The sequence below is a fragment of the Protopterus annectens genome, chromosome 8.part0 (assembly GCF_019279795.1).
Source record: "Protopterus annectens isolate FY-2018-M chromosome 8.part0, PAN1.0, whole genome shotgun sequence".
Taxonomy (NCBI): Eukaryota; Metazoa; Chordata; order Ceratodontiformes; family Protopteridae; genus Protopterus; species Protopterus annectens.
In genome coordinates this window covers 1,298,220,678-1,298,241,450 of record NC_056741.1, presented here as the reverse complement: position 1 = coordinate 1,298,241,450, position 20,773 = coordinate 1,298,220,678, and the positions used below count along the sequence as shown (strand labels likewise).

The 20,773-nt window shown below is 43.5% G+C and overlaps 1 protein-coding gene across 1 annotated transcript in view; it reads left to right on the top strand.

The window, feature by feature from the left end:
• The window catches only part of ST3GAL4 (ST3 beta-galactoside alpha-2,3-sialyltransferase 4), a gene marked incomplete in the record, with an annotated part of 1,396,457 nt that overhangs the window by 261,626 nt on the left and 1,114,058 nt on the right, over positions 1–20,773 (top strand). Inside the window, 1 exon segment of the mRNA XM_044080811.1 lies at positions 16,288–16,365. Coding sequence (XP_043936746.1) covers positions 16,288–16,365 — 78 coding nt within the window.

Here is a 20,773-nt window from a genome sequence, read left to right as displayed (position 1 = left end):
ATGTTTGCATTTTAACATTTGCTTTTTAGTAAGTTCAAAGTAATTCGCTGTGCATAGCTGGATTATCTAATTGTGTTGAGATGATCATTCTGGCTATAATATGGCTGTTCCTTTGTGTTAGTGTTAAGTTCTGATGAAGTCTGGAAGTTCGGACAAAAATCGGACAAAAATGCTTTAATGTCACTTGGCATTAAGAAATGCTTGTATTGCGTTTTGTGGTTTCTTGTGTTCTTTTATTAAAACTGGCTGTGTCTTCAGTACTTTGGCTCCGTGAAGTCTTGAGTGTACACTCTATAAACTTTTTTCACCTTTTGTTCTCGTTTGATTCACCTGCCTATACTGTGCTTGCAAGTAACAGATTGTGTTTCATGGGTTATAGACAGAGACCTATAGCTTGCAAGTAAGAGGTGTGGGATTTTGCTTATGGTGATTTGAATATGGAGAAGCTAAAGTGCATCCTCCTGCTTGACTAGCCTTGAAGTATATTTAGTTTTGATGGAAACTGAGGCACTTCCACTTTTAGTCCTTGCATGTGTAGTAACTAGTCTAAGTGAATGGAAGTCATTATGGTCTTGCCCTGCCAGAATGTTGTCCATAACTTGAAACGGTCTTAGTAACTCCACAGATGCTAGCATTCTCTGGGTTGAGGAGAGCTTGCAGAAAGTGTTTCTCATTTAGATTCCTAGCATTGAGCAGTAAAGCCTTTAGATTTTCTTGTTTTGATTTGTTGTGTTGGAAGTATTTTCAGTTTGGCTTTGCCTGCAAAAAGGCACTGGAAGGGGAGGTTAGTGTTTTGGCTAATTTGTAAAAGTCTAGATGGGAGAGATGCAGACCATCCCTGCAAAGCAGCATGGTCTGACCATTTCCTCTCCCGCTGACAAGTGCTGAGCTACCTTAGTATGACACCAGAAACTTAAGCCATTTATTACTCTGTCATCTTCTGTTTGTATTGTGGCATCATCCTTGGAGAAGGTCGAATGCTGCTAAGTGCTAGGCTCATACCAGTGTGGGACATATTCTGAGAGTTCTGTGGGGTGTCTTCATATAGTCTTGGGTGGTATGTCTCTGGTCATTTATACCTGCATAGATTGAGTCATACTGGTACTTGTGGTCTAGTGACCTGAATGCATATGCAGTATGGTAGATTCTTTCCCCTGATACGCAACTGACCATGACACCTCTTTACTCAGCCTGGTAAGAGGGATATCAGTGTGTTTCACAATGGAGTGACCAGAATGTTGCATTGTGTGGTAGCCTGCCTCATGGTTAGAAGTAGAGGCTCCATGAGATGTGGTTGTATATGTTTTGAATGAGTGCATTTGGAGTTGCTGAGGGCATTGTTTTATGTACTTCATCTAGGTTGCATTTGGGGTGTAGGAAGGTTATATTAAGGTGCCTCAGCATATGTGGGTCTATGTCTGCTTCGTACTTTTGATGAGAGCAGTGTGTGTGCGCTTGACAGCCTGATTTACATCAGGAGTGCTTTTATGTGAGAGTTTTGCCTCTAGTGACGTTGTGTAAATAAATCTGTCACTTAGTTCATTTTAGAATTATTTGATTGTCAGTAAACTTGAAATTTCTACATTGCCTTAAGATGCTCGTATCTACCAAGCTGGTAATGGGGATAGTGGGGAAACTTCATATCCATGGCAACAAGCCCTATTTTAATGAGTAGAATAAAGTCAGGTATATCTAGTTTATAACTCCGGGAGCAGTGTTTCACTGCTGACTAGATAGTGAAATTTCAAGGGTGTTTCAACAGCAAAAATGTTCTCACTATACTGCTATCTGCACAGGGCACTGGCAAGCCCTTGAGAGGAAACTACTGAAGTAGACCCTGACGATTTATGGATGAAGTATTTGGGGAGTTTTTCTGAAGGTAGGTTAAACAGTAGCTAATCAAGCAGTACTTAGTGAAAGGAATGAATTAGCTTTGTCAAGAATTAAATAGTGGGTATTCACATAATTTGCTACTACCTGGCTACTGCTAGTGTTGATCTCACCACAGATTCACACTACTTGGATACAGTGCCCCTTTGGTGATACCCAGTCTTGTTCCTGGGTATGCAAGGGTGTGTAGGCTTGTCCTATAGCCTTTTCTTGGTAGATGCTTTGAACAGGAACCAGACCAAGCAGGAAGGTCCCAGACAGGCAGACACTGCCTAATCAAAGACTGTCAGGAATCAATGTCCTCTTCTCCTTCTCTCATCAGGAGCAAAACCAAAAACACAAATACCAAGGTGTAACCTGTGAATCATTTGTCGGACTTTCTGGTAATCAGAGTCTCCAGGAAATCTCTCTGCTCCTTCTCTCACCAGGAGCAAAACAGAAGCACTAATCCCAAGATTACTACTGAGTGGCAGAATATGGGGTCTCCGGTGATTGTTGGTGTTGGACCAGATGTTGCACATTTAAAGGTAAGATGGAAAAAAGTGTTAATATACTAAGTGTTGCAGTGTGCACTAAGCAGTTAAATACAAAAGAAAGGGGTAGCTCAAGCTTTAGCAATCTAAGGGAAGAGTCATTAATTTTAAAGCAAGATAGATTGGATGGGCACTTTGTATTCTGGCTCTCTGGAATCCAGTGTGAGGGCCGTTCTATTTAAATAGTTGAAGAGGGAGTGACGTCACAAATTGAGAAGGTCCTATGAAAGGTGGAATTGAACGTTAAAGCTGACGTGACTATACAGTTGGATCAGGTGTTTCAAAGGCAGTCTTAATTGTCTCTGAAGGTACTTATAAAAAGGTTCCCACTCCTCAGGGCTTCGGTGCTCACCTCAATAGGTTGCCAAGGGCAATGGGCAGATTTAGCAAGCACATGTTTACTGCTGTTACCTTTTCACTTAGGGTACTGGAGTCTCTCACATATGGCATATTTTCATAGGGCATTGTCTTTGAGAATTGCCATTTGGGCCTCTGAAACAAAAGTTTAGGACTTTGGTGTCTACCTCCACTGAAAGCACAGATTCCTTTTAATATTTATGAATTCCTTGATTTGAATTTGTTAACCAGTGTAGAGTATGAATCACAACTGGCAAAGTTTGGTCTCAGCCCAGATGTAAAGTGCAAAACAATTTTACAAGAAATTACACAAATGGTATAACTTTTTGAAGACCAATGACAAAACTAGAAGCCAATACAGATATGTCCAAAATACATCAGCAGTAAGTCACAATGTGCATTCTTAGAAAGTTAATAATGGTTTCATTATTGTTGAATCTGATTAGGTCTGGATGTTTTTACCTCTTAATTTTGCTCGCAGGTAAGTTCATCAGTAGTTCAGATTTTTGGTAAAATCCATGTCTGTGTCCCACCCAAACCATTTCTGTTTCTTTACTGTGTGTGCAGTGGAAATGTTAAGTTCTCATTTTTCCGATGCAGTCTGCCCTTCTGGCTTGGATAAGAACTGTTCCGCAAGTCTGTTTTTGTTTTTTTGGGGTTTTTTTTGTTTGATAAAATACCAAATGTGCTGGCACTGAAATTTTGGTTAACATAGCCCTGCTTGTTTGTTCATGAAGTGATAGACTGCCCAAGTTGGGCATCAAACATGTAGCTAGCTCAACCAACACCCTGTGCTAGTCACATCTAGTGCCCTACCCCCTCAGCTCTTCATGCCCTGATGTCCTTCAAGGATGCATCTGCAGTCATAACATATGGGTTGTCCTGCCTCAGGCAGCCCTTCGGTCGGCCGGATTCCAAAGTCTGGGTCTGGCCTCGGCTGATGTCGCACTTTCCCCGACGTCAGAGCGTCTGGGATATAAAAGCATCAGCCAACGCCATTTTCTTCAGTCTTTCTTGCTGCGCGGTGCCCGAAGCAGAAGCTGTTCGCAAGTGCCGGTCGGTCAGATCCAGTGAATTGAGCTACCGAAGACTTTGAAAAAGCTAAGTACCCCATTGGGGACTCTTTCTTGCCTCAGCCGATGTCAAAGTAAATAATTGTTTAACTTGTGGGAAACAAATACCTCATAAGGATTTCCATTCCTACTGCCTTCCTTGCTTAGGCCCAGACCACGACGTATTGGCCTGTTCAGCCTGTGCTTCCTTCAACCGACGAACTCTTAGACGTCGGTCGGAGTTTGCAGAGGAATTTTTTGGGGCCAATTTTGCATATAAAATGCCGTCGGAGACTCCGACTTCGCATTTGGTGAAAAAAACGGAAGGACAAGGACCGACACTCGCGGCCCGCGGTTTCGGCTGAAACCACGGTAAGGCCTGCCGCGAGTGTCTCGGTTTTGGCCGAAACCGAGTCCTCGGAGATTCCTTCGTCTGAATCCATTCTACCGACCACCGTGGCCCGAGAGGCCCCGGCTGAGTCTGCTACCGAGCTACCTACCGAAACCAGTGTCCAGAAAATGTCCGACACCATACCTTTGGACATTTCTACTCCTGCACGTGGGGCAGCTAGGCCCCCTGCTTCCATGTCCATTAAGGCTTTTTCTAGGGCTAAAGCTGCTAAACTTTCTAAAGCTTTGCCTCCCAAGACTACCTCCCAAAGGCCTTCCTCTAGTTCTCAGATCCTCAGCCTTGCAGAGGACCTTATTTCTTTAATTAGAGGTTCACAACCTCACCCAGACAGGGCCTCTCATCCTCCACCAGACAAAAGGCCCAGGACGGACCCCTCTGACCCACACTCTTCGGATGAGTCCACGAATGGATCTGAGTTGTCAGACCACCAGGAGGAGGCTTATTCGCCCTATGAGGATTCTGATGCTGAAGAATCTATTCCTTCGGCCTCCCCTCCTGAAGAGTTTTCATTTGGTGAGACTTTACACTCCATGAGAGAGCATTTTCAATGGCAAGGTCAGGAATTCTCTGATTCTAGAAAAAGATTAAGGACCTTTTTACATTTGCCTCAACATATAGGCCCTTAGCTATACCTCCTGTTTTGAATGTAATTGATGATGTGTATAATGATGTCAGTACAGCCCCTGATACTCTCCCTCCAGCCCCTGCCAAACCTGATAGATACTACAGGGTCCCGGATTCTCATTTTCATCTGTATAAAGCCCATTCTGCAGACCCAGAAACTATTTCCCAGGGCCCTAAAGGGGTTGCAGCCGCCACTGCCAAAAATCCTCTACCCTCTGAAAGGGAGTCTAGAGCTTTAGAGAGATGGGGAAAGAAGGTATATACTTCTGCAACTCTTTCTGTCAGGGCATTGAATTGTCAATTTCATATGATACAGTACCAAGAGTATTTGTTAGATGAACTGAATAAGAAACTTTCTTCTCCTGAACCCCTTGACCGTAAATCCCTTCAGGATTTGGTACACAACTCTCAGCAGGTTAGTAATCATTTCTTAAAATGTGGCTATGATGCATTGGAGGCTTCATTTAGGTCATCTATGACTGAGGCAGTCATTCGTAGACATGCCTGGCTAAAGGAACAATCTTTGCCAGGCCATGTTAAAGCTAAACTCCTGGATGCTCCAATGGAGAAACAAAATTTATTTGGCTCCTCTGCTCAGGAGGTCTTAAAAAAGTTTGAAGAAAAGGCAAAATCTGTGCAAACAGTTAAGGATTTCCTGCAAGTACACCCACCGAGATTCAGCAGAAACTGGCCTACTAAGAATTGGTCCTTTCCAGACTCGGACAGAGCCCAGAGAGGCAGGAACAGACGCCCTAGAGGCAGAGGCCAATCGAAGGGCTTCTACAGAGGCCGTCAGTGGCAGCCTGCCAACCAGAGGAGTAGTGCAACAGCAGCAACAACAACTACTACACCAGGACAGGCTCAATGACTTTACTCTGATTCTGCCTACCAGGGATCAACTGGAAGCTGCCTTGGGTGGAAAGCTGGCTTTATTCTCAAAAAACTGGCATTATATTACAAGGGATACATGGACACTGCAAATGATAGACAAAGGATACAGGTTCCACTTCCACACTTTGCCAAAAAGAAACGGAATGCCAAACCTGCCACCAAATCAGAGGGCAGAGGCTTTAAGGCAGATCAACAACTTGCTTCACATGAAAGCTATAGAAAAGGTACCACTATCAGAACAAGGCCAAGGATTTTACTCCAGACTATTCCTTGTACCAAGAAAAGAAAAACAATGGAGGCCTATTCTCAACCTGTCCGCACTGAATGCTTACCTCATTGTGCCAAAATTCAAGATGCTGACCCTACAGCAACTTCTTCCCATGTTGGGCAAGGAGTCTTGGCTGGTGACTCTAGATCTCAAGGAGGCATACCTGCACGTCCCTATTCGACCAAGTTGCAGAAGACACCTCAGATTTCTTGCAGGATCAGAGCATTATCAATTCTCAGCATTGCCCTTTGGCTTATCTACTGCGCCCAGAGTATTCACGAAATGCCTGGCATCAGTAATTGCACACTGCAGACTTCAGGGGATTCAGATCTACCCATATCTGGACGACTGCCTTATACAAGTGGACAACAAGGGAAATTTGATAAAGGACTTGGCCTATGCCATACACCTGCTGCAGGCCTTGGGATACACAGTCAACATCCAAAAGTCAAGACTTGTGCCATCCCAAAGAATAACCTTTTTAGGTGCAGATCTGGACACAACCACCCAAATGGCCTTTCTCACAGAAGAAAAACAAAAACAGCTTCCAGATTACTTCATGAATCTGACAAGACAAACGCAGCTTACTGCAAGGAAAATCCTGCAGGCTCTGGGTTACATGGCATCCTGCATAATTCTGATACCACAGGCCAGGCTGCATATGAGAAAATTACAATGGTACCTAAGGAGTGTATGGTCTCAACACAGTCACAGTTTAGAAACTTTGATACCAGTCATTCCTTGCCTTCAAAAGGAATTTCTGTGGTGGGCTCAGGCCTGCCAGTCCAACAGAGGGTTGCCTTTCAACAAACCAAGAACAAAACAAACCATCACCACGGACGCTTCATAGGTTCAGAGGTTCATACTAGGCTATCTGCCCAAGGGCATTTATAAGCCTAGCCCATAGTTATGTGGCTTTCGCCACCCCTTTAGTTTGAATAAAAACTATGCCTATCATTTTTCTGTGCCTCTGTCAAGCAGTGACACTGAAGTAATCCCTGGGGTATATCTGCGATCTCCCATCTATTGGTCAAGATTCCTCTTGAACAAGGCCAGCGAGGTGCTCTGCCTCACATGTACCGGGATTTTGTTCCACAGCATAGGGAGTCTCTGGGTGATGAATCTGTCCCTCCAGCACGTTCTATTTATAACCGTGTCAAGGTTTAAGTCTCCCGCCCTTGTGGTTCTGAGGGATCTAGATTTTTTGAGGTGAAGCATATTCATCAAATCTGGGTTTGACATGGCCTTGTATGTCAGGCACAGGTCACCTCTGAGCAAGCGGTATGAGACTGAATAGAGCTGGAGTTCTTTCAGTCGGGCAGCATAAGACATATTTTTGAGACCCTTTATCCTTTTGGTGAGGAACTTGTGGGGCCTTTCAAGCTGCAGCAGGTGTCTGGTCAGATACATTCCGAACGGGGCATTGTACTCAATCATAGGTCTAATGAGTGATGAGTACAGGGGGATGACCTCCCTTGATCTAGATGTGAATCCCTTCATGATCAGGTGGGCGATATAGAAGGTTTTCCTAACTACTTTAGCAACATGAGTGTCAAACGAAAGGCTACTGTCAACTTGGGTCCCCAGATCCCTGATGACTTTTTCTGTGCTCAGTGGATTGCCACCTATATGGTAGCTAGGGGTAACCTTGTTTTTCCCGAAGGGTATGACTATGCATTTTTTGGCGTTTAACTTCAGGCCATGGCTCTGGCACCAGTTATCAGTTTCTGTGAGGCCCTTCTGGAGGATATCTGTGTCAGATGTGTTTTCGACTATGGCGCCCAGTTTGCAGTCATCTGCAAACTTTGTCAGCCATAAGCCTCCTGTGTTTGCTTGTACTTCAGAAAAGTAGATGCCGAACAAGAGTGGACCCAGGACTGAGCCCTGTGGGACACCACTTGTGACAGGCTTTGAGTCTGACATGGCTCCAGCAACTCTGACCCTGTGGGTTCTGTCACTTAGCCAGTTTGCAAACCATCTTGTGATGTATGGGTTTACATTCAAGCTGATGAGTTTTTCGATGATACCTGAGTGGGGTATTGTGTCGAAAGCCTTTGCCAGGTCGAGGTAGGCTGTATGGACTGCCTTTCCCTCATCAATGGCCTTGGTGTCTGTCTCGAAAAAGTCAACCAAGTTTAAGAGGCAGGATCTGCCTTTGACAAAGCCAAACTGGGTTGGATCCAAAGTCTGCAAGTTCCCTATGTCTTTATTTATGAGTTCCATTATGATCCTCTCCATGGCTTTGCAGATAAGGCTTGTCAAGCTAATGGGGCGGTAATTTCCAGGGTCTGTGGAGGCACCGCCCTTATGAAGTGGGACCACAGTCGCCGTGCGCCACTCCTTGGGTACGTATCCTGAGGTGAGGCTAAGATTAAACAGCTGTCCTAACTGTGGGTTTAATTCCTCGTTGAGTTCATGAAGCACACAGCCGGGGACACCATCCCGTCCCATGGCTCCTGTGTTCTTTGCCTTAGTGAGGGCAGTTCTCATCTGGGCGTTGGAGATGTTTGGGGGGGCTACAATCCTCTGGAATAGATATCTCTCCTTTTGGGGGGGGGTTTCCACTGAACCTGTCAGCCAGTATGTTAGCAATGTGTGTAGGTTCAGTAATTTTCACATCATTTTGAACTAATTCTGAGCATATCTGGGAGTTTCCTCCTAGGTTTCTAACATAGCTAAAGAAGGCCTTATGATTGTCTTTAGAGTCCTTGGCGATTTTTCTCTCAAAATTTGCCTTGGATGATTTTATGAGAGCTCTTAGTTTTTTACTTATAATGATCAAAGGTGTCTTACCTTTCAAGGATTTTGCTCTATCTTGTAGTAGCTTCCTCCTTTTGTTGTAGAGCTTGTTTATGGCTGGGGTCCACCAGACTGGACGCTTGCCTTTGGTACAGAGAGTCTTAGTTTTGTTTGGGATTGCCTGATCCATGCAGTCCTGTAGGTGCTGGTAGAAGGCATTTGTAAGTGATTCAGCGGTTTGAGTAATGTTTACCACTGGCTCAGGGGCCTTAAAGGAGACCACACTAGTTTTTAGAAGTGTGAAATCGGCTTTTGAGAAGTTTTTCACTGTGGTCTCTTTTGTTTCAGGTAGGGCGGGATGAGGACCTCCAGCGAGATTAGTTTATGATCTGATCTCACCAGTGAGTGGTATACTTCCGGTGTTGAACATTTTGATCCCATGTTCGTGATGATGAGATCAAGTATGTTTTCTCCTCTTGTGGGGATGGTGACTAGTTGTTCCATGGCATTTGAGTTTATGAACTCCAGGAATCTTTGGGTTAGAGTGTTCGGGCTTGAGTAGTGTTCCCAGTCTATATTAGGGTAGTTGAAGTCACCTAGTATGATGGTGTTTGGAGATGCATTTATCCCCTCCAATGTTTTCAGGAAGGCCATGTGAGGTTCCTGAGTTTGAGAGGGTGGCCTGTAACATGCTACAAATTGCAGAGCAGTCTTGCCTATGGTTAATTGCATCTGGATGGTGTCCGATGCATTGTGCGTTGCCACCAACCTTGAGGTGTGGGTGTCCTTTATGAATATGGACACCCCCCCTCCTTTCTTGGTGTTGTCCGGATTTTGGGGCCGGAACGCATGATATGAGGTGAAACCTGTTAGTGCTGGGGTGCTCTCAGGAGCCTTGAACCAGGTTTCTGTCACAGCACAGACATCGATGTTCTCCATATTGAGAAGGGCCTCGAGTGCGTGCATCTTGAGATTGAGACTTCTGGCATTGAGTAGCATTACCCTTAGTTTTTTTCCTTTTTGGTGTTTTAGGGTGGTAGGTTTAGAATTTGAGCCTTGCCTAAAAAAGGCACTATGGGGGTGGCAAGAGCCTTTGCCAGTATCCGGAAGCCCAGGGTGACAGGTGCAAGCTGTCCCTTGCAGCAGCGTGGCTTGTCCAGCATGTCATCCCAGGCAGACAGACATTGGATCCCTTTGAATGACACCAGAATTTAAGCCAATTATTAAAGCTGATCATCTTATCACTGTATTGTGGCATCATTCTAGGTGAAGGTAGGATACTGCTCAAGGTCAGGGTCATACCTGCCTGGGCTACATAATCAGAGAGCTCCTCGATGTCCCTTTTCATGTAGTCCAAGGAGGTACGTCTCAGGTCGTTGACACCAGCGTGGACAATGACTGAGTCGTACTTGTACCTGCTGTTGAGAGACCTGAGTGCTTGCGTTATGTGGCGGATTCTAGCGCCCGACAGGCAGCTTACTGTGACCTTCTCCTTACTCAGTCTGGTGAGCGGGACGTCAGTGTGTCTGACTATGGAATCACCAATGACAAGTGTGTCTGGCATTTTGTTTGGCCTTAAGGGCTGTGACTGTTTGACACTCTGACTGTGTGGTCTATGTGTTGCATGTGTTGGGTCGTGAGGTGGTAGTTGTTTGGGTGTCTGCTTTGGTGGCCTCTGCTGTTTTGGTAAATTTTTGATCAGAGTCTCCGAGTATGTCTTTGTGTGAGTATGTGTATGATTTGAAGTTGTGATGGTACCATGTGTGAATGGGTATGTATTGTGTGTGGTTACCTTCTCCTCCTGTCTGGTCTTGCCAGTCCTATGTTGAGAAAGCTCAGCCTCCAGTTTGGCCGTATAGTTGCATCTCTCGCATGTATTTGTGTTTTGTGGGAGGAGGAGAGGATTGTCTGTGTACATGAGGCAATTGTAACATTGCCTCAATATTCCCAGGTTCACCAGTTGAGCTGGAGAGGACACTAGCAACTGATCCCTCGACATACTAGAAGTAGTAGATAAAGAGACTTTCAAAGGACTCGGGAAGTGGGTTTTAGGCTGGTGGGGTACTATCTATAATAAGAGTGCTTTATCAAGGTGCAAGTACTGTAGGAGTAAGTGCTAGGCTTTACAGATAGAGAATAGTCTACTTGGGAATCAAGTAGAGATGAACTTTTCAGTTATAGGATATGCTGGTTAGATCAGCAGTACAGCTCGAGGAAGGTAGTTCTAAGGGAAAATTTGAAGAGTGGAATTTAGATGGCCGAATAGTTTAACCTTGTTTAACCGCCGCTGCTCTTGTGTGCAACAGTGGCAACTCTGCTTAAATCAGCTAACGCTGCTTAGCGTGTTTTATAGCAGGGGCTGAAGGAGCTAGGAATTGGCCCAAAACGACCAATGGACTACTAGTTTCTGGCTGAAACTTCACCAAATCGGACAAAAGGCCGCTCAGTGCTTCCCACTCCCACTGGTAAGCAAAGAAACTTCCTCCTTCCTAATAAGGCAAATGGATCAGTAACAGGAACTAAAAACAAAGCCCAGGGATCAGCAACTCTGAAACTGGACTACTCTAGTTCAGTAAGGCAGGAAAACAAGAGATTTTTTGTTTTATTACAGAGATAAGGAAAAAAACAGACAGTAAATGCTATAAATGCTGTAAATCGGCTAGCGCACTTTAGTGTGTAGCCTACAGAAACAATTTGCAACAATTAGTAACTTAAAGTGCAATAAACAGTGTAAAATGCAGAAATCACTTAAAGTAGCAGTAAAACAGGCGAAATGCAGTAGCTAGCTTAATAACAGTGGGAAAGCCACAAAAATACTTATATCTGGTAGAAAGTCACTCTTTTAGCTCTCTGCTGCTTGGATCACTCTGCAGGCCACCACGAGGATCTGTGCTGAGTTGGTACAAGCTGGAAAACGCGTGTTTAGCGTGTTTTATAGCAGGGGCTGAAAGGAGCTAGGAATTGGCCCAAAGCGACCAATGGACTACTAGTTTCTGGCTGAAACTTCACCAATTCGGACAAAAGGCTGCTCAGTGCTTCCCACTCCCACTGGTAAGCAAAGAAACTTCCTCCTTCCTAATAAGGCAATGGATCAGTAACAGGAACTAAAAACAAAGCCCAGGGATCAGCAACTCTGAAACTGGACTACTCTAGTTCAGTAAGGTGGGAAAACAAGAGATTTTTTTTTTTTTTTACAGAGACAAGGAAAAAACAGACAGTAAATGCTATAAATGCTTTTAAGCAGCTAGCACACTTGAGTGTGTTAGCCTACAGGTAAAATTAAGCAACAAATAACTTTTTAAGAGTGCAAAACAGTTAATCAACACAAAAACAGTTTAAATAGAATGCAGAGCTGTATAAACAGGCTAAGATGCAGTCGCTAAGCAGTAAATATTCAAAAAGCCAGAAAAAAATACTTAAATCAGTTATAGCAAATACAGTTATAACAAATGCTCTGAAATATACTGTATGTTTCCAATATGTTTGAGAAGGACAGTCAGAACACAAGAAGGTTCAGTCGAAAAAGAAAAAAAAAGTTTTGTTTTACTTTTTGAAAAGGGAAAAAGGAGGAACAGAAGGCCTTATCAAATGTTCTCTCTGTATTAAGAAGAATGAGCTAATGACACTAGATTGGGAGGTGTCACAGTAGGGGTGGGCAACTGCAAAGCCACCAAGTATAAGAGCAAGACACCAACAGGGAGGGAGGATGGGACAAAATAAAAGCACTACAGAGTCAAATGAAAGTTTTTAAACAGATAAGGATTTGTGAAGATTCTGAATAGACAAAGTGCTTTAAATATAATAAATTATAAAAACAGTAATCTGTAAAAATAATCAAAAGATACTTATATTTTGTAGCTCAGTTGCGGTCAAACAACTTCTCCAGCCTGCACTGTGTGCAAAGACAGAGACCTACCAAAGTTAGGGCAAGACCAGAACAACAACTTTTTTTTTACAAGAACACAAAAGAACCAGCCCCCACTAGCCAAGAGATAATTACACAGAGTAAATGTTTCAGTTTATACAATAGCCTAAGACAGCAAAGCACTACAGAGTCAAATGAAAGTTTTTAAACAGATAAGGATTTGTGAAGATTCTGAATAGACAAAGTGCTTTATATATATTAAATTATAAAAACAGTAATCTGTAAAAATAATCAAAAGATACTTATATTTTGTAGCTCAGTTGCGGTCAAACAACTTCTCCAGCCTGCACTGTGTGCAGACCGAGGATGGGGAGCACACATAGAGGGCAAATGTATCCAAGGCCTATGGTCTCAAAGTCAACTACGTATGTACATAAACCAAAAGGAAATGCTGGCAGTGATGCATGCAATCGAGGCTTTCAAACCCTTCCTTCTTCAAGGCCACCTGTTAATAAGGACAGACAACACCACGGTCATGTGGTACATAAACAAGCAGGGAGGCACACACTCCTACCTTCTCTGCCGGCTGGCTATGAATCTATGGGAACTATGCCTGAACCTCAGTATCCAACTACAGTCCCAGTTCGTGCCAGGAAAAGAAAATACACTGGCAGACAGCTTAAGCAGAACTACCATGGATGCATACGAATGGATGCTGCACCCAGACATCTTCCAACTCATAGCAAAGGCATGGGGAATACCAGAGATAGATCTGTTCGCATCCCCCCTCAACCATCAACTGAAGACATTCTGCTCAAGGACATACCACCCACAAGCTTGGAGGGTGGACTCCCTCTCTTTCAGCTGGAAAGCCCTAAAAGTATATGCCTTCCCACCTCTCCCATTAATGTACAAGGTTCTACTGAAGATCAGGGAGGAGCAGCCAAGAGTGATTCTAATAGCTCCAGACTGGCCAAGGCAACACTGGTATCCATTATTGAGAAGCATGACAGACAAAACCATGGCCTCTCCCCCATGGCCTCTTCTGACACAGAACAATTTCAAGATCATGCATCCCAACTTGAAAACATTGCAGCTAACTGCCTGGAAAATTCCTTAAATCCCAAACAAAATGTTTTATCACAGAGAGTGAAGGACATCATCTTGGAAGCTCGCCAGCCTTCCACAAGGAAGACATACTCAGCTAAATGGAAAAGATTTCTCATTTGGAACACATCAAAAGGCTCAGATGTGACAGTGGCAAACATGACACATATTTTGGAATACTTAGCAGAATTGTTCCACAATGGCCTGTCCTATTCTTCCATTAAGATTCATGTCTCAGCAATTTCAGCAGAATACAATGTGGATCCACCTATCTTCTCACACCCTCTCCTCAGGCAATTTCTGAGAGGGATCAAAAATATTAAACCTCCAAGAAAACCCCCTCTACCCGCTTGGGATCTCAACTTTGTGTTGGAGAAACTAACACTTTCTCCCTTTGAACCAGCAGCATCAGCGGATCTACAGTTTCTGTCTTGGAAAACTGCATTCCTTCTGGCAATAACTTCAGCAAGAAGAGTATCTGAGTTACAAGCATTAATGGCAGTACAGCCATTTCTTATCTTCCATCAGGACAGAGTTTCACTAAGAACCAATCCTACTTTTATGCCAAAGGTGGTATCTAGGGTATCCTTGAACCAAGCTATTCACTTGCCTACGTTTTTCCCAAATCCACAGAATAGAGGGGAAAGACTTCTGCGCACCCTGGATATACACAGACAACTACGCTACTACTTGGACCGAACTAAAACTAGCAGAAAGACTGACCAACTATTTGTAGCATATGCTACTGGGGTGCAAGGAAAAGCAATTTCCAAACAGACAATTTCAAAATGGATAGGAAATTGCATTTGATTTTGTTACTCCTTTCATGGAAAGACAGTTCCTGAAAACATCAGGCCTCATTCCACAAGGGCCACAGCCACCACTACAGCCTTCCTACGAGGGGTGGCTACCAAGGACATTTTAGAAGCTGCTACTTGGAGCTCCGTGCATACATTTGCCAAACATTACAATCTACCTTTATACACCAGATCCAGAGCAGGTTTTGCTACGGCAGTCCTGCAGGGGATATTAACTACACCATCCTTTTCTTAGTACCTCCTCCCCCAGATTGGCTATGGTATTCTACCCATATGTTATGACTGCAGATGCATCCTTGAAGGACATAGTACAGTTTTGTACCTACCATAAATGTAGATGTCCGATAGGTATGCATCTGCAGTCAGGTTTACCCTCCCTCCTACCCCTCTGTGGTATTCCTAGGGTACTTACCCCTCTTTTAGCTAGCTGGGGGAATCCATTATGGTGTATTTGTTTGTATATACATGTATATATTCATATAATTTTGCAAATGTTTGGAACTTTTATTTTGCATTTATCCAAATTTAGCCTTCCTAGAGGGCACCTGGCATCTGGGGCAAGAAAGACTGAGGAAAATGGCGTCGGCTGATGCTTTTATACCCCAGACGCTCTGACGTCGGGGAAAGTGCGACATCAGCCGAGGCCAGACCCAGACTTTGGAATCCGGCCGACCGAAGGGCTGCCTGAGGCAGGACAACCCATATGTTATGACTGCAGATGCATACCTATCGGACATCTACATTTATGGTAGGTACAAAACTGTATTTTTCTGTGCCCTGCCCCCAACCTTTCTTACATTTTAGTTTTTTTTTTTTTTTTTCTTTAATAACTGTAGCAAACTGCTTGCTGCAAACGTACTCTGGTTTTACTGCAAATGCACTACTGGCTTTTAAAAGCTGTATTGCACTAAAGACTGATCGAAATGATTGATGGGCCAGTCATGCCCACTATAACATTGTGCCTGGGCAGTTGCCCCTTTAGCACATCCTAACTGTGCTACTCTTGGGCATACAGTCAGAATAATCTTGACACCTGAGCTTATGTTTGAATATAGCTTTAGTATTTTCTTTTGTATTATATTGATCTTATTTCATTGCGACTGCTTCTCATGGTATACGTTTTTCACTTTTTCTTTTCTGTTTGTGTTTTGCTGTGTTAGTCCTTTTTATTCCTTTTTTAATCTTTCTTACATTTTCATTTTCCTTTCCTGTCAGTCTCATTTCCATTTTGTCTCGCTTTGCCATAGGCTCCTGTATCTTCATTCTTCATTAGTGTCTACTCCTATGTTTCAACTTTTGCTGAACCTGTCTGTCTTGCAAAGAGTATTACCGGCAGTAATGATTTATTTAAAGTAGGATGTGAAACTTAAAAAGTTCGTACTGCAAAAAATACAGTATTCCAAGTTACTTCTGCATTGTTTTCTAAAACAGGTATGCATGAAATGTGACTGCTAGAACTATCTGGTGTTATACTGTGAAAGTGGGAGCTCTTCCCCTTTGGTAGTCATGTGATTTTTGATAGCAGTTAAAAGTTTACTGCCTTCAAAGGACAGAGTCTTCTTGTAAAAGGGAGCTCCCACGAGAAACAGTCGTAGGCTTAAGAGCAGTGTGTGTTCAGCATTCTGTGATTCATTCTGCTTAGATTGTTCAGCATTCTTATTGTGTGATTGCTTTGAAATTATTTATTCAGTTTTTAACATGACTACTTTAGACATTTCCTGTTTCTTGCAGGATTTCTGGTCCTGTAGGCACAAGGTGGCTCTGTCAAGTTGGGCATGCAAAAGAGAAGGCTCCACTGGTCATAGAAGAGTGAGTAAATGCATATAATTTTAAATTATCAGAATTAATTTTTACTTTGAATTAATTTCAGTATGAAAACCTATGGCACATCATTTATTGTGATTTATGTAAATTGTTTACTGGGAGACTTGAAAAAGCACTGTCTAACTTGTTTTAAAAACAAAACACACATTTCTAAGCAAAATGTATTTTTTGTATTTGTTTTCCCATTCTAGTAATTGCTTTTTTGCTAGCCCCAAGAGTTAAACTCAGCAAGGCCTTACTGTGTGGGTAGGCAGTTCAGATCCTGTATCCCAGCTCAAAAACCACAGACAATTTCTTCAGTTACATCCATTTGCTTGAGCAGTATTTCTGACCGAGTACACTGTAGGGAATTTTTAAAGTTTGCCAACTCATTACATTTTGAAAACGGATGCTCCCAGTTACCTCTTTCTTCCCCATCACATCTCCAACATGTGCCATCTACCTGAGGAGAAATTTTTTTTGTAGTCTGCTTGGAGTGTAAAAATACCTATCCAAACACTTCTGAGCAAAAATCCTAAATAGGTTCATAGGTTGTAACTAGGCTATCGGCCCTAGGGCCTATACAAGCCTAGCCATAACAATTCCCTGGCTATTTCTTCCCACAATATTTAGGGTGACTAACACGATCCCCCAGGTGAATTTCCTATCTCCCATCCAATCGTCAAGGTTTCTTTTGAAGATAGCGAAAAGGCTCTCTGCTTGACATTTATGGGCAGTCTATTACAGAGTCTGGGGAGTCTCTGGGTCATGAACCTATCCCTCTAGCATATTTTGTTCATTGTGATGACAAGGTTTAGATCCCTGGTGCATGTGGCTGTGAGGTATTGGGATTTCTTTGTGTAGCATGTCCAACAGTTCTGGGCTTGACATGGCCTTGTATGCTAAGCAGATATTGCCTCTGAGTAGACGATATGCCACAGAGTATAGTTGGAGTTTTTTTTAGACGGTCAGCATAGGGCATCTGCTTTAGGCCTCTGATTCTTTTAGTGAGGTATTTCTGTAGCCTTTCTAGTTGTTGCAGATGTCTTGGGAGGTACATACCAAACGGGGCATTGTATTCTATAATTTGTCTGAGGGATGAGTACAGTGGGGCAATGACCTCCTTTTTTCTGGATGAAAAGCCCTTGGTGATGTGTGCCACATAGAAGGATTTCCTGACTGTTGTGGCGATGTGGCTATCGAAGGCGAGACCACTGTCCACCTGTGTCCCTAAGTCTCTTGTCACACTTTCAGTGTTTAGTGTACTGCCACCTATGTGGTAATACACAGGTACATGTTTTTTTCCCAAAGGGGATAACTATACATTTCTTGGCATTGAGCTTGAGCCCATGGCTCTGGCACCAAGCATCTGTTTCTGTAAGGCCCTTTTGTAGAATATCCACATCATTTGGGGATTCAATAATGGCTCCCAGTTTGCAGTCATCTGCGAACTTTGTTGGCCAGAGTCCCTTAGTGTTGGCAAGTACTTCAGAGAAGTAGATGCCAAACAAGAGCTGTCCCAGGACTGAACCCTGGGTACTCCACTTGTCTGGAGCTGAATTTAGAGTCTGCTACTTTTACAGTGTGGGTTCTGTCAGTAAGCCAGGTGGCAACCCATCAAGTGACATGGGGATTAATGCCCAGCTTAGTAAGTTTATCTATGATTCCAGAGTTGGGGGATGGTGTCGAAGGCCTTGGTGAGGTCCAGATAGGCAATGTGGACTGCCTTATCTTCCTCTACAGCTCTGGAGACTGATTTCAAAGAAGTCAATCTGGTTCAGGAGACAAGATGAGTCCAGGTGAGAACCGCCTTCAGCAAAGCTAAAAACACAGCATCAATGGGACCTGACGGTATCCCGGGTTGCGTGCTACGTGAACTCCAAGAGGAGCTAAACCCACACATAAAAATGCTGTTTAACCTTACTACAGGATATGTACCTGAAAACTGGCGTACAGCAACAGTAGTCCCACTCCACAAGGGAGGCACCTCTACTGACCCTGGTAACTACTGCCCCATAAGCTTAACCAGCCTGGTCTGCAAAGCTATGGAAAGAATCCTTATGGAACTAATAAACAGAGACATTGGGGACTTAGACACTTGATCCCACCCAGTTCGGCTTTGTAAAAGGCAGATCCTGCCTTTTAAACCTGGTTGACTTTTTCGAAACAGTCACTAGAGCCATTGACGAGGGCAAAGCAGTCCATACAGCCTACCTGGACTTGGCTAAAGCTTTCAACACAATACCTCACTCTGGCATCATAGACAAGCTCAACAGCTTAAATGTAAATCCATATGTCACAAGATGGGTGGCAGACTGGCTAAAGGATAGAACCCATAAAGTCAGAATCGCTGGAGCCATGTCAGACTCAAAGCCAGTGACAAGTGGTGTCCCACAGGGCTCTGTCCTGGGACCCCTCTTGTTCGGCATTTATTTCTCAGATGTAAAAGCAAACATGGGAGGGTTGTGGCTGACAAAGTTCGCAGATGACTGCACACTGGGCGCCATAGTCGATACACCAGGTGACACCCACATCCTACAGAAAGGCCTCACTGAAACGGACAACTGGTGCCGGAGTCATGGCCTTAAACTAAATGCCAAAAAATGTATAGTCATCCCCTTTTTGAAAAACAAAGTGCCCACAAATTATCACATAGGCGGTAACCCACTGAGTACGGAAAAATTAATCAGAGACCTGGGGACCCAAGTCGATAGTGACCTCTCATTTGACACCCACGTTGCCAAAGTGGTTAGAAAGACTTTCTACCTTGCCCACCTTATCATGAAGGGATTCACATCCAGATCAAAGGAGGTCATTGTGCCCCTGTACTCCTCCCTTATCAGGCCCATGATTGAGTACAATGCCCCATTTGGTATGTACCTCACCCGGCACTTGCAACAGCTAGAGAGACACCAAAAGTACCTCACCAAGAGGATCAAGGGTCTCCAACATATGTCATATGCTGCCAGACTAAAGAAACTCCAACTCTATTCAGTAGCATACCGCCTACTCGGAGGTGATCTGCGCCTGACGTACAAGGCCATGTCCAATCAGGAATTGATGGACATGCTCCACCTCAAAAAAACAAATCCATTAGAACCACGAGAGCTAAAGATTTGAACCTCAGCACAAATATGAATAGGACATGCTGGAGGGTCAGATTCATAACTCAGAGGCTTCCCATACTCTGGAACAGAATCCCAGTTCATGTTAGGCAGAGCCCCTCACTGACTCTCTTCAAGAGAAATCTTGACGAGTGGATGGGAGATCGTAGGTTTACCCCAGGGGTCATCTCTGTGTCACTACTAGACAGAGGCACAGTAAACTAATTCTATTATGTAAAGGGGTCTTCACTGTCACTACTAGACAGAGGCACAGTATTCTAAATCTATTCTGTACACTTTTGTACCATTACATGGGGTGGCGAAAGCCACATCACTATGGCTAGGCTTATAAATGCCCCAGGGCAGATAGGCTAGTACCAAATTATGAAACTATAAGATCGGCCCTTCACAAACTCAAACTGGGTGGGGGTCCAGTGTTTTAAGTTGCGAATGTCTTTGTTTATAAGTTCCATGATAATGCATTCCATGGCCTTGTAGATCATGCTCGTCATACTGATGTGGCGGTAGTTCCCAGGATTCAAGGTGGATCCCTCCTTGTGGAGTGGGATAACTGTAGCTGTGTGCCACTCAGTGGGCATGAAGCCTGAGGTGAGGCTATGATTAAACATAAGGTGAGGTGCCAATTCATTTAGTAGTTCATGTAAATCTTTAGATGTTGCATATTTGAGAGCCGCACATATGCTTTCCGGGTGTTTCTTTGTGAACTGCTTATCCAGTCTCTCTTCCGAATCTTTTCTAACCTCCTCTGATTTCTGTAGTTATGTAATATTTTATATGCTGAACTAATTTTCCCCTTTTTAACAGCAGTTCTAGATTCAACTAAAAACTCTACTAGTGCAGGTCTACGATTTCTCTCTCCCTTTCTCTTTGCCTATACTCTGTCCCTGGTAGGGAAGGCAGTCTCTAGCCTGCAGTCCAAATTTCATCTTGGTGTCTTCCCATTCTCTTACCTTTTTGTACCGGTTCATGTGTTGTGGATACATAGTTTATAGAAATTGCCTTTGTTTTGTCTTCATTAATTTTTATCGCAACAAAAACTTGAAAGTGCCTCAGTGTTCACAACACTGAGATATCCTTTCTGTTTTTATCAGATACAAAATAATATAGTCTGCAAATAAAGCCAACTTTTATTTTTTTACCATACCAATTGTATGCTTGAATTTGAATCCCTTATTTTATTTGCCAGTGGCTCTAAATGTAATGCAAATAAACTGGGAAGAGGCCACCACTTCCTGATTTCTCTCTCCAAACACAAACTTGACAGAGGAATCCTCCTGATCCCTCGTGTC